This window comes from Tubulanus polymorphus, chromosome 3 (assembly GCF_964204645.1).
Source record: "Tubulanus polymorphus chromosome 3, tnTubPoly1.2, whole genome shotgun sequence".
NCBI classification, from domain to species: domain Eukaryota; kingdom Metazoa; phylum Nemertea; class Palaeonemertea; order Tubulaniformes; family Tubulanidae; genus Tubulanus; species Tubulanus polymorphus.
Window position 1 is genome coordinate 7,979,010 of NC_134027.1, and position 13,522 is coordinate 7,992,531.

The 13,522-nt window shown below is 37.9% G+C and overlaps 2 protein-coding genes across 3 annotated transcripts; one reads left to right on the top strand and one right to left on the bottom strand.

Moving 5' to 3' along the window:
• The first annotated feature begins 422 nt into the window (after positions 1-422).
• On the top strand, positions 423-5,740 carry LOC141901172 (serine--tRNA ligase, cytoplasmic-like). The gene is made up of 11 exons (XM_074788278.1): positions 423-614; positions 1,111-1,181; positions 1,366-1,449; positions 1,537-1,695; positions 2,278-2,418; positions 2,577-2,732; positions 2,925-3,146; positions 3,438-3,567; positions 3,640-3,797; positions 3,953-4,082; positions 4,310-5,740. Exons 1-11 carry the CDS (start codon positions 479-481, stop codon positions 4,465-4,467), a joined length of 1,545 nt encoding a protein of 514 aa, XP_074644379.1. The 5' UTR covers positions 423-478; the 3' UTR covers positions 4,468-5,740.
• Positions 5,741-5,743: 3 nt separating this feature from the next.
• LOC141901170 (uncharacterized) lies at positions 5,744-11,969 on the bottom strand. Of its 2 annotated transcripts, none has more exons than XM_074788277.1 (12): positions 11,837-11,969; positions 11,280-11,391; positions 11,122-11,198; positions 10,879-11,025; positions 10,537-10,605; positions 10,246-10,448; positions 10,053-10,119; positions 9,862-9,939; positions 9,621-9,774; positions 7,951-9,531; positions 7,816-7,857; positions 5,744-6,045 (listed from the first exon to the last, which is right to left on the bottom strand). In XM_074788277.1, the coding sequence occupies exons 1-12, from the start codon at positions 11,927-11,929 to the stop codon at positions 5,966-5,968; spliced, it is 2,703 nt and encodes a 900-aa protein (XP_074644378.1). In that variant the 5' UTR covers positions 11,930-11,969; the 3' UTR covers positions 5,744-5,965. The 2 variants fall into 2 exon arrangements, with proteins under 2 accessions (XP_074644378.1, XP_074644377.1); XM_074788276.1 differs by having other exon boundaries at positions 7,951-9,534.
• Between the last annotated feature and the right edge of the window lie 1,553 nt (positions 11,970-13,522).

Below are 13,522 nucleotides of genomic sequence, written 5' to 3' on the forward strand. Positions count from 1 at the left end.
TGGACTGTTGTGGACAACCAGACTGACCGGTCTTATAGACTCATATCTGGAACAGTTTACATTTTGGATATAAGTACACAGGACCGTAGACCTTGTTGGAAGTGCGGAGTTTCGAGTCTGTCCCGTCGCGCCGTTTTTAAACTCCAAAACTATCAGGCTACGCGCGCCGGCACGGTATCATTGGAAAAACATCGCATCTTCGTGTTTTATATTTTCAGTGATCTTGTAAATTATCGTATTTGTGTTGTTCTATTTTCTATACGTGATCAATGTGTTTAACTGATGGTAGCTTAAGTTGTGTTATAAGGTCTAATAAAGTAAATTTGAATTTGGTACCGTTTTAAAGTCCGCTTCCGTGAGTGGGACCGGTTCCTTGTCCACAATCCGTGACCGGATTTTAGTTACTGCTATAAAAGTGCCGGTGCCGCATGTTTCATCATCTCGTTTTTGCTGTCAATATTGTGAATAATCAGTAAATATGGTGCTAGATTTGGAACTTTTCCGTCCCGATAAAGGCGGAGATCCGGAGAAGATAAAGGAGAATCAGCGTAAAAGATACAGTAACGTTGAACTCGTTGATAAAGTGATTAACTCTGACGCCGATTGGAGAAAATGTAAGAAAAATTTCATTTCCGGGTTCTGTTAGGAGAAATGAGATACGAAGTGGCTACTCGTTCGGACCCGTACGAATAATTCCGTAAGCTGTTCGTACGCACCCGTCGGATAACTCTGGAATTATGTGTACGGGAAGGGATAGGGTTAGGGTAAGGTGAGGTTATATGTAGTTAAAACATTCGACTGACTGTCAGCGAGCTCGGTGGTCTAGTGGTATGATGCTGCGCTCGTAATTTACTGGCCCGGGTTCGAGTCTCGCTCTATCCGCTATTTTTCTCTAACTCTATTCTCCACACTTTCCTTGAATTTTTTAAGTCGTGCACCTCTGTACGCATGCGCGGCGTTAATCGGCCAATCAGCGACAGTTATTAGCGTACAGATCCTAGTCCCGTACGAATAGCCTCCGGAGTAATCCGTACGGGTCCGTACGAGTAGCCACAGCGAATAAGATATCGCTCAGTTTGTTATTTTATTTTATTTTTTTTCATTTTGCAGTACGATTCCAGGCTGATAATTGGAACAAACTGAAGAATGTGTGTAGCAAGGCTTATGGAGAAAAAATGAAGGTATTAAGGCCGGCCCACCAAATCAAATCTTGGAAAAAAAGTCAATTGAATCGAATGCTTTACTTCAGTATGTCCTTCGCTTAAAGATTCATTTCTACATATTATTTTTATCAAAGAGGTTTAAGTAGCTTTTTTAGGTGTACTTTTGAAATTGAACAGTAGAATTTGATTCTGATTTATACAGAAAAAAGAACCAATAGGTGATGACGATACTGTACCAGCAGAAATAACCGATAAGTTAGACTCTCTAACTATTGATGATCTGAAAGTGAGTAGTTAGCATTGGTTGCTAATGTCGTTCTGCATTTATAATCTGATTTTAAACAATGGTCTCGTCTCCCGATCCTGTTTTCAGGTTTTAAAGCCGTGTCAAATCAAGAAAGTGCGAACGTTGATCGATGAGGCTATCATTCGTGGTGATGAAGAGCGATTACGATTAGAAGCCCTCAGGAGAGATGCACTCTCTGAAATCGGCAATATTTTACACCCTTCAGTGCCTGTCAGCGATGACGAGGTAATTAGCCCGTTCACGATTCTAGAACGGTTCCCGAAGTTTTCAAGGATATGATTTGTGGGTTCAGGGTTTCAGTGCCTTAATTCAGGGTTTCAGTGCCTTAATTTTCTTAAGTACAGCCTTTCAGGCCCGCACTGTATCCCTTGGAACCTACATCATGTATTTATGAAAAAAAAAATAATAATGTCGATTATCAATTATATTGTATGTACGGTTTACGAAAAATAAATATCTATCTATCTCGTTGCTTTTGCCAAGAGGAGGGTGCAGGGCTAGTCACCCCCTAAATGTCAAGTTGCCCTGAAAGTCCAAGGGAAAATGAAAAATATTCAACTGATAAAAAAGTTGAAATTCATAGGCTTTTGATTAAATGATATGCCTATTTTGGAACTACAGCCCTCCCTGAATCAGATCCTGGACCTGTCCTGTTCGACAAGTTAGCAGCAGTAGTATCATTCAGCCAGCATCATTACTGGCGGTAAAAAACTGTCCCAGGCAGCCTATTCAATTCCTATTCCACAGGTGTCGCTATGGACTGCTATATGAATGTAAAATGCCCTTTAATAATGACAACATTTTCAGGAAAACAACAAGGTAGAAAGATTATTCGGTGAAACAGATTCCAAAAAGAAATACTCCCATGTAGATCTGATATGTATGATTGACGGAGTGGATTCTGAGCGAGGATCAGTTACAGCCGGAGGACGAGGGTACTATTTAAAGGTATGGAATTCATGCTAGATTACTCGGCTTGTAACCTTTTATATCCAAGGCTGATTGATATTATTATTATCATTAATAGGGTGTCAAATACCACTTCTGTATTTCTTTAAAATTAATGTTCTGTATTAGTAATCATCTCTTTTATTTACTTTTTTTAGGGTGCTGCAGTGTTTTTAGAACAGGCATTAATCAGTATAGCTCTACAGAGATTATACACTAAAGGATATACTCCTCTATATACACCGTTCTTCATGCGTAAAGAAATAATGCAAGAAGTCGCCCAGCTGAGTCAATTCGATGAAGAACTGTATAAGGTAGTTCTGCTTCATTTTCTATTCTTAAATTAAACAAACGCTCCTTGCGTTGAAAAAGAAACCATTGAACTTCATGCAGCAAGAATAACCTTGCATAAAAACATTTCATATGCAGCGTCTATCAGTAATACAATCGGTGCCTTTTCTTTAAATGTTTAATCTCACCAATACATACTGAATGCTTTAATTCAGGTTATCGGAAAAGGTACTGAAAAAAATGATGATAAGACAGTTGAGGAAAAATACCTGATCGCCACATCAGAACAGCCTATCGCGGCGTACCATCGAGCAGAGTGGATTTCAGAGAAAGACTTACCAATAAAGTATGCTGGATTATCAACGTGTTTCCGCCAAGAGGTCGGCTCTCATGGTCGGGATACGCGTGGAATATTTAGGGTCCATCAATTTGAAAAGGTACAACCATATTTTCAATTTATCCTACTAGATGCGAATCGCTTATAATTTCTCATTCGGGATCTTTCATTTATTACGTACGCATAGAATTTGAATTTTTCAACCACCCCTCCCCGTCTGTACGCAAAATCGTCCATTCATATACATTAAGCATTACAGTACGCAATTTCACTGACCCCTCCCCCTTCCCTAATGCGTACGTAATAAATGAATGATCCCTTCCTCTGTGTCCTTGAGAAGTTTTTGTTGTTTATCAAATAGAAATTTTGAATCGAAAAATCTTTTATCCAGGTAGAACAGTTTGTATTGACATCACCGGAAGATGGAAAGTCTTGGGAAATGATGGATGAAATGATCGAAAATGCCGAATCATTTTGTCAAGCGCTCGGAATCCCTTATAGAATAGTTAACATTGTCTCTGGTAAGCGTGCGGTCCATTCATGAAGGATTTAGGTGCCCTGCCTCGGTTCTTATTTTGCTTTATATCCATCAGGTGAACTGAATAACGCTGCTGCAAAGAAGCTCGATCTTGAGGCGTGGTTCCCCGGATCAGGAGCGTTCCGTGAATTAGTGTCCTGTTCAAATTGTACCGATTATCAAGCTCGTAATCTACTAGTGAGATATGGGCAGACAAAGAAAATGAACCAGCAGGTATGAATTTTGATAAAAAGTGATTGGTATAGCTAGTTTAAGAGAAAATTGATAATCAGTTTTGAATATTGTGGCAAACCTATCACCTTGATCCGCAGTTCAGGCGTTACTGACGAGTTTGTAATGTCTGGGTGAATATTTATCGTCCATTTCAGACTGACTATGTGCATATGTTGAATGCTACAATGTGCGCCACAACCAGAACTATATGCGCTATATTAGAGAACTATCAAACTGATGATGGTGTCATTGTTCCTGACCTCCTCAAACCTTACATGCCCGAAGGTGAGTCAACTAAATTATTTAACAGAAAAGATTTGAGACTAGAGAACGTTATCTGCTTTATGAGATATCTGGATTAGAAATTATATTTCACGTACATTTACGTATATGGACTTGTCCCAAATAATGTACTGGTTGTACAAAAAAAATAGGTTGGCGACATGAGAATGATCTACTAAACTAATCTTACTAAACAAATGGTTACATTTCACATGTGACATATTTTTTAGCATTCAAGGAAAAGATTCCATTCGTGAAAGAAGCACCAATCGATAAAGAGGAATCAAAAAAGGCAAAGAAACAAAAGGATGGTCAGAAAAAACAGCAAAAGACTGACAAAGCGGCTGGAGACATAGCTAATGATGTGAAAAATATTAATCTACAATAATGACATTTATGATAATGGAGACTAAGTTCAAAATGTGCTCTATCCGACTATCTGTGCTGTATTTATTTTATATGGGCAAATGAGCAAGAATGGAGGAGATCGTTATTCCAAGTGAAAGAAACAATTATCGCTTCAGTAGAGCATATTTCATTTTGTCTTAAGTATCGTGCATTACATACACACCAGTACTTCATACTTGCTGAATAGCATGATATAGGTTTTGATTACATACCTGATAGATCTATAACTAGTGTCCAGTTTGACATGTACCGATTGGGTATAATTGAGGTTTAAGTCTGTGGTTGAATACTGTAAGCCTGAGGTCACCCTCTTGACAGAACTAGTGTCTAGATAATATCGCTGTATGATAGGTCACAAATGCTTGTGAAATAATTCATATGAAAAAAAAGATCATTTGTCTTTTTGGTCCTTATTCTTTGGTTATGGATACGGTAATTGTTTTATATATGTACTAAGGTGTTCGTGCTTCCAACTTTCCAGCACTGTCAGAAAGGTTTCAGTTTGAAGAAAAAACTATCTGTGTTATTTATCTACACTATTGTGACTTGCAATGCAATTAAATTCCATAGCTATTTTTTAAGCAATTAGAAAACCAGAATTTAATTCTGATGAATTTCTTCACACTTCTTGGTGCTACCATGGACCTATAAGACACCTATAACTTCGATTATACACGTCCATGATGCAACATTACATTTCTGAATAATGTTTAAATTCATTTGTACCCTTTGCCGATTCAGTTGTGATAACCCGTATTGTTTTTAAATCTTTTTGAACAAGGTCAGTAGTATTTAAATGTACATGTACAATGTACCTATACATGCATGTGAATTTTGATTATGTAGAGCCTTTCTTACTTGCTACCCGTTTCAATTCGGAATACCACATTTGAGACAATAAATCTTACTGCAAAAAGAATGGGAAATACAAATAGTTCTTGGTACATACCGATACAGGTCTCGGTGGTTAGAATAATGTTATGTTTGGGGAACATTTTGTATAGACGCATTAATTAATTCTAATGGGACCTAGTATTATCAATTTACCTCAACATTACAGAATGAATGAGATTCAGCACTTGGATATTATTGATACACTCAGCTGAATAAACATTGTTCATACCAGTTCAATATTTAAACACACTTCATTACTGTAACTGTAATAAACCCGAGTTTGTCGGGTGTTCGTTTTGGTTCCTTACGTAGTGCACATTATTGCAAAAGAAAAACTTTGCTCTTCACGACAAAGCTTCTAGATGATAATAAACAATTGTTTCTTTTCTGTGTGCTCAAATTCCGTAGTTCTGTTTTTGATATTTTAGTATTTTATCGGTGTCTTGTTGAATCTTGATTGTCTTTTCTCGATTCAAGTCCTTATCGAAACCGCAACCCGGTAGTGACGAACAATCCCTGTCGATGTATAAACGCGTTGCGTCCAACGTATATCTCAGTATCCGAGGAATGGCGTGCGCAAATAATTAGCATAACCAGTTGATCATTGAATGGTCCGGACACGGCCGCCCTCCGCTTGGCCTCGCATCCAACCGGTTCGGATATCCTGAAAACATCAATGGTGGATACGATTATTCATTTATCGTACGTTAAAACAGGGTTCATACAGATCGGGGAATTCATGAATTTTTCCCTGCAGGAAATCTGGGCTTTTTCCTTTAAAATCAGTGAATTTCAGATTCACATAATTTTTTTCCGAATACCATTGTTTTGTATCCACTGCTATAGAGGATGCAGTATGCAGTATATTACCAGTGCACCTGTTATTCACGCCAACAATTGTTCTTTGATTATCTACTACTTCAATTACACAGTACAAAGATACAGGTAGGATGATAAAATAAATCAAGATAAGCTCACTGTTGTCCTTTTTAAAGAAAAGAAACAGTAAGTTAAGTGGTCCAGTATATGAATGAACTGGATTACGACTGTGATGTGAGATTATGATAGAATCTACATCAATTGTTTGATTTTGATGAACAGTAATTCCTCACAATACATTTCTTGGCTATTATTCACTCAGCATCATTCTCATAGCATGGAAAAGTAAAATAAATTTCTGGAGATGTCCCCCAGACCCCCTGGTGCATGTTCTGATAGCAAAAGGATGTCGCCACAGGTGCGAAAAAAATGGCGAACCATGGCAATATTAATTTTTTCCAACTTTTCTAGGGTAGACCAGACCCTACTAAATTGTGCAAGCTTTTCATCCTATCTGACCAAATAAAAAAGCATACGTCACTGTTGCAGCGTAGGTACATCCTCGAACTATGTTAGTTAAAACAATAACATAACGCCCGCATCAATTTAGCTTTTCTTTTTTCCTAGGTACAATCTAGATACAATCTATTATAACAAAAACTCATAGGCCACATAAATAAATTTTATAAATTCTCATAATTTTTTTTCGGTATCCCTGCCAATGGCCAAGGAAAAAATGGCCAAGGTATTTGCCCAGGAAAATGGCCAAGAAAAAGATGGCCACGGAAAAAAAGGCCAAGGAAAATTTATGAGAACTGCTGACAATGACAACATTAAGCTTTCAATTTAACGACATCATTTATGGGGCTAAAAACAATTAAAATCGGTATAATGAGTTCAGAAATTTGATGAACTAACATGAAATTTCATTACATATATTGAATATATCAAGAACTACCATGAAAGAGAAAATCATGCAAGTGGGCAATGGATAAACTTAAAAGTGATAAACTTAAAAACTTAAAACTTAATAAATTAACTAAATTAATATTTCAATGGTAAATGCATTGAAATTGTGTGGTAATTTAAATAGCAAACTGGTGTAGTGTCTGATAACATCGAAGTGAGATATGCTCATCATAAAATTACCTAAACTAATCCAGGAATAGGTATAATAATCTCAAAAAGTGACATGTCAAAACATCAATGCATTTGATTTCTTTTTAGTAAATGAAATGCTGGTTAGTTTTCTATTTAATATTCCTTGGCCTTTTTTTCCTTGGCCATTTTTTCCGTTCACCATAATAAACCAGTTATTGTCCAGCGTTGATTAGGGAATTTAGAGATTTCGAGGGAAAAATCAGCGAACAATCAGGAAATTCCGGGCGTTCATATGCGGACGAACCCTGTTAGAATATTGATCCTTGTTGAAGGTTATGATAAGCAAGTTGAAATAAACTAATTTTCTACTTCGAAGTCTAATTTAACTGGCCAACAATATTACAGAAAATGAAAGTATAATCGACAATTTATAAACAGTAAAAGTAGCGATACACTTTTTGATAAAAAGTAAGAAAATTAGATTTATAGCGTGGCATTGGTTGTTCCAACTTACCTATTCTTACTCCAAAAGCGAAGCGATCCGGTTCTCCTTTATCTGAAATATCATGAGATTTCCATTTAGTTAATACTTAGTAAGTTTCGAAATCATACGAGCGATATGGGTCCCTAATGTCTCTATATTGCTTACTTTGGAAATTAGCGATCGTTACTGTGGCGTAGATACTATTTCCATCTGCAGTCGTGCTTGGGGCACTTTTATTTCCCGAAAATCTTTCCCTCGAATATATCGAAATATCATCTTCTTGGGTTACGTTAGGTTTGTTGTCATTAGATGGGGGTTTGATGCAATGTGTTGTAACGTCTTTCGAATAATCAGAAATAATTCGGTTGCTGAGCATCTTGACTTCAAAATATCCGTCACCATCTTCATCTTGTAGTTGAGGGGTTGATTTAGTATGGAAGTACCCCGTTGAACTTTCGCTAGGACTGGTGACTTGCATGTGTGGCTCTCCAGTTCGGGCTGTCGCGTATGAATACTCCACGGGTTTATCATCAAAGATACGACTTTTATTTGCTAAGGGCTGGTCTTTCGGTTGAGGTGGAGGAGGGGGAGGAGGAGGAGGGAAAGGAGATAGCAAAGCCGTCAGATGATGCGAGATCAATTCACCCGCGGGGCGCTTGTTAAGCTTTTGATTTATCGGTGTAATGCCAGGCTCACTCAGTTTTCTATCAAAAGTCAGTTTTTTGTTTTGTCTATCCAGGGAATTAGATTGTCCCTTCCTTGCTGCTTCCTCTGCCGATGCACTTCTGTTGAGAGTGTGGCTCTTCAGTGGAGATGATAACGAATCCTGTTTCTGTTGCCTTTCGAGGGAATTGCTTTGACTTTTCTTTAATGGTGGGGCGGGAGGAGGAGGTGGGAGGTTTCGCCTCGAGCTAGTGATAACCTTTGGCGGTGGTGGAGGTATCGGGTCGATTGAATTGTTATCGGATCCATGCTGTGGTTGATTGATAGATAATGATCGATTCGCATTATCGGCTGCAGCATCACCTGTGTTTCTTGTAAAAACCTTACTCCTTTCGATAAGTTCATCACTAAAACCCGTCACTGGATCCGGATATTCCTTTGAATTATTAGCTCTGGGCAGACTACTCCCCAGATTTTTGCTGATAATTTCCCCAAGTGATTTTACGGATCCAACTGTTTCCCTATTCGAACTGTCGTTACCCTTGCTACCAAAGCTTTTTGGTTTAACGGTTAATGGGGGCAGTGGTCGAAGGTTTTCAACGTCACTTTTCGGCTTCACAGGAAGTGATGGCTTTACGCTGTCCTTTACGACGTTCGTTTCTGTATCTTTCAAACTATCATTGCTCGCCCTTTTAGGCTTCGGTTCGGTTTTGTTGTTGACTACGGAGACATTCTTACATTTGCCTTGTGGAATCGGATCAGAAATCATAAAGCGTTGTTTCTCTGCCGTGGCCCGAATTGCTTCGTGCTCACTTTCATTAGCTTGGGCGCAGGTTGAAAATATGTTACAACCTGGCGTCGCAGATGGCCTTTTCTTTGAAGTCTTTTCTTCAAAAGCTAGACTTTTTTTCTGCAATGCTGAGATTTGCGTGTCGTTTGATTCGAATAATTTTGCCGTTCGTAAAACGTCTGGTTTTTCTATGGGGTCTGTAGAATCGCTGAGTCTTGGGGGTTTAGGTGGTGGTGATGATGTATCGTTGGAAAATTCAGTTGCTTGTACAAACGGAGTATTTACATACGGGTCTTCTGTAAAGAAAATTGAAATACACCAACCTTGCAACCTTTGGTAACAAAATTACACACTACTAAATTACTAATGAATATGCCTTTACCGACGCATGAAATTGCAGATTTTAAGTTCTTGACATCGACGTAGGGGTCTTCCTCATCTTCAGAAACTTGATCTGCCAAACCGAAGTTCTCCATCAGTTTTAACTCGTTTTTAAACATTACATTAACCGTTCGATGCACAAGAATATACTGCTCCTGAAAGACGAGAAACATGAAAATAGAAAGATAATCTATCTCGCAGATTTTGTTGTCCAACCATTGGTTTATGATTCTATACTTTACCAGAGTTTGAACCATGGCTGGTCTTTGTTCCCGCAACGACCTAACCATGTCGTAAATAGTGAAGTCATCGTCAATCATCTGAAAAATTCATGAAAATCTTTGATCAAAAATAGCTGAGAGTCATTTGTCCGATTTCTATCGTGATAAAGAGTTGATGATTATAGTTGTGCGATTCCAAAATGTTATCATACGTTGTTATCTAACAAATTCTTGGCGTAGTCGATTGTTATTATGGTTCCTGTTCTGCCACACCCAGCACTGTAAAAAGATTTTGAAATGTATATATGTAAAATAAAAGACTTGCGTGCAACAACCGGTATGAAATATATCGCACTAGGGCTTATCATAGTCCCAGAAAAGCCCGTTTTTGATACGATAACGAACCTGCAATGAACTAAGATTGGAACACCGGGAATCCGGAGATTTGATACGTTGGCCAGCATATCTACAAGCGTTACTAGTGAATCCGGTGCCTTCTTATCAGGCCAGCTGATGAAATGGAATTGAATTAATTCTCTGACTTCGCCGTCTAATTTCATACTCAGTGTCCGCACTGCGTAATGCTGACTAGGCCATTCGGCATTTTTCTGAAATCATAATTGACACCCACTATATAACAGCAAAAAGTCATAGAGGTCTGATAGTGCTGATATATCATGGATTCAAGTTCCCTACCAGCGTTATCGTTATGTCAGCAAATACTAACATTTCGTCACCCTCGGGCCAATAACGTTCACATTTTTTCTGGAGAGAAAAAGAATTCGCACGATTTTCATCGAATTCGGTATTCAATGAAATATTGGTATCAACAAAATGGAAACCGCATTCAATTCTCTTTTTACCATTGATTCGTTACATATACTCCATTTATGTGTGTAATTTCCTTATTGTATTGTTTTCGTACAATCAAATCGTGCACTGATTTCAGTATGAACGATTGAGCTATCATATCAATTCACAGTTTAAAGCAAAATCATGAGACTCTGGCGACTACAGATATCTATTTCTCATTTGTACCTTAACTTTTCCATCTACGATCTCCTCTTCTTTTCCAGCCATGATCAGGATGTTGACTTTATACTGCCAGATCATACGCCAGAAATCACCAATAGTATTAGGTAGAGGCCCCTGTGCTGCTATGTACCCCATATTGCTAGACATACCCTGTCAAATATACATAAGAAAATATCAAAGCTCTATAATAACGCTTAGATGATAAAACGTAGGCCCAAATTGCGATGGGTATAGAATTATATGTACCTTGATACAACTGGCGTTGATGTAATCTGTATTCGGTTGGTTTTTGTACGGTTTTAAAATGACTCTAGTGTTATCAACTGTAAAAGATTGGATTACAATATTTTCGATGATATTCCGGTCACCAATGCAAGATAAACCGATACAAAATCAATGCTCACAAGGAATGATATCCCTGAATCTGTTCTTGTACTGGTTTTCTTCTAGTTTGCCGCATCTACACGGAAAATTACGTTCGTCTTGTCGAAGTTCAGCGCTGAATAACTTCAATTCCTAGAATGTAGTTTCATTCGAAACATTATTTACACATGATCGGCAAATATATACGCGTATATATATATTTATATTCAATCAAAAATACACGAAGACTCTTTATGTATTTTTGATATAATGATTTCTAACCATAATATCATATCGGGGTAGGGAATCAATCGAAAGAGGAAGTTTTCCTTTGCAAATACTGGGACTCAACGACATAAGTTATTTCTAAACATATGCATAGCTGTATACATATAGAGAAATAGAATATGTAGTTATATCTAACATAGAGAAATAGATATCATTTTCCATAATTGTATACGACGGATAATATGCGGCGTGGTTCACACACTACTTACAGGCTACAAATCGAGGAATGACTTCATATTCTAATACCAAACAACCCGACAACCTGATTTTGATTATTTCTTACTTATGCCAATTTTTGAATGATGCGTACCCTGTAGTCGCAGATATATCCCCGACAATCTTCGGCTTCCAAATCTCCGACATATTCCACGAACAACTCTAGATTCGTCTTCATTGACTCCATGTCATAATCACGGTTTGAATATGCACGAGACTTCGGTCGATACAGCTATTTCCGAAACCAGGAAGATCTCGGTAATATGTAAAACATATATATCATTAAAATAATTGTCCATATAGCCGGGAAATGCATATCTATTTATATTGTGTCACGTCTATTCCCTGTGCGCGCACTATTTTACAATGTTACTACTGAGTTTACTATAGTTATCTTATACCATTTATATGAAGAATCCTATGATGAATTGCGAAAAATTTCCTTCGAGCTAATGATCTTTCTCGTTTTATTGGTGTGGGATTCTCTATATATATAAATCGTTACAACACTAAATAATGTTTCACCGATATCTATCTTATACCATTATACAAATGGATTAATCATTATAGAAGTTATCAGATTAGAATTAATGAAAATTTGGCGCGAGAACGCTATAAAATTCAAAGGATGGAATTTTACGGGTATCAAATCTATGATCACTTGTCCTAAGTGAAACCTTTTGTGCGGCCATAAATGCAGAAATATCAATATGCGTGCGGCAATAAGCGAGTACCAAACGCGCGCGTCGTGACATCGCGCTGAAACTCGGACAATATGTCTTCATTTCCGGTGGGATGCGAGTGATTACTAAACGATCAGGTCAGATCGGCAATAAAATGTCGATGTCATAATTAGCTCCAAACGAAATCAGTAATAAATTGACTTGTAAAGCACGTGTAAATGTGTTCAATAGCATTGAAATTCAAGATGTATAATATGTTTGATATCAGCATCTAATGGTTAACTAGAGAGTTTAAAATACGTAAGTTGAATGTCAATCTCCGGGAATAACGATTACAATTTTAAGACGTTCCTCACTTCTCGAAAAGGAAAGGTTTTAACTCATTGTATCGAAATGATCGATGATATCGGCGATGTCAATAGCGCGCAACGTTTTCGATTTTAAATTAGCAAACGGTTTGTCATGGTTGTCGTCTATATTGTGAATGCTATGATTAAAGATGACATGTTTCTCCTAGACTTCTGCTTATATATTTTCATCGAAAGGATGGGTTTTTAGGTGTTCTTATTTGACGAAGTGATTCTAAACTACACTAAATTATGTCTCCATCGAGTGACTAAACGCTAAACGCTAAATTGCGTGTTGTATTTTGCCTGTCTTGGTTTTGTTTGTACCCTGATTAGTAGCTTTAAGGTCTGCGCAGTGACGAGGGTAATTACGAGCCGTCCTATCAATCAGTACCGGTTTTAATTGAATCGTTCCCCCCAACTTGACAGGCAGGTGCTGCGCGAGATTACCCCAACGACGAAATACTGCTACATATCAATAAACGCTCGTCAAAAATTTATGAAGATTTGGTACAGATAATAGGCCGTAGGAAATGCGCCTATTTCCTGCCGTGAAGAAGATGATCCGGCCCGGTGATTGGTTCCAACGGGCGTTACGTCACGTGTCGAGTGGGCAGGTGTCTTTCGGGTTGGGTGATGGTACTTCATAACTTGTCACAGGGAATAACTAAGTTGCGGACTGCAAGTGGTTTCAGCATGTAAGTAATACCGTCTTTATAGATTTGTGTTCTAGCGATGAAGTAGAATAGC

Coding starts and splice junctions, on each gene's coding strand:
- LOC141901172 (XM_074788278.1), top strand. CDS start 479: ATGGTGCTAGATTTGGAACTTTTCCGTCCCGATAAAGGCGGAGATCCG. Junction 2,419..2,576: donor GACGAGGGTACTATTTAAAG/GTATGGAATTCA, acceptor TACTTTTTTTAG/GGTGCTGCAGTGTTTTTAGA. Junction 4,083..4,309: donor CAAACCTTACATGCCCGAAG/GTGAGTCAACTA, acceptor CATATTTTTTAG/CATTCAAGGAAAAGATTCCA.
- LOC141901170 (XM_074788276.1), bottom strand. CDS start 11,929: ATGGAGTCAATGAAGACGAATCTAGAGTTGTTCGTGGAATATGTCGGA. Junction 11,026..11,121: donor TCAACGCCAGTTGTATCAAG/GTACATATAATT, acceptor TATATTTGACAG/GGTATGTCTAGCAATATGGG. Junction 10,449..10,536: donor CTGACATAACGATAACGCTG/GTAGGGAACTTG, acceptor TTATGATTTCAG/AAAAATGCCGAATGGCCTAG.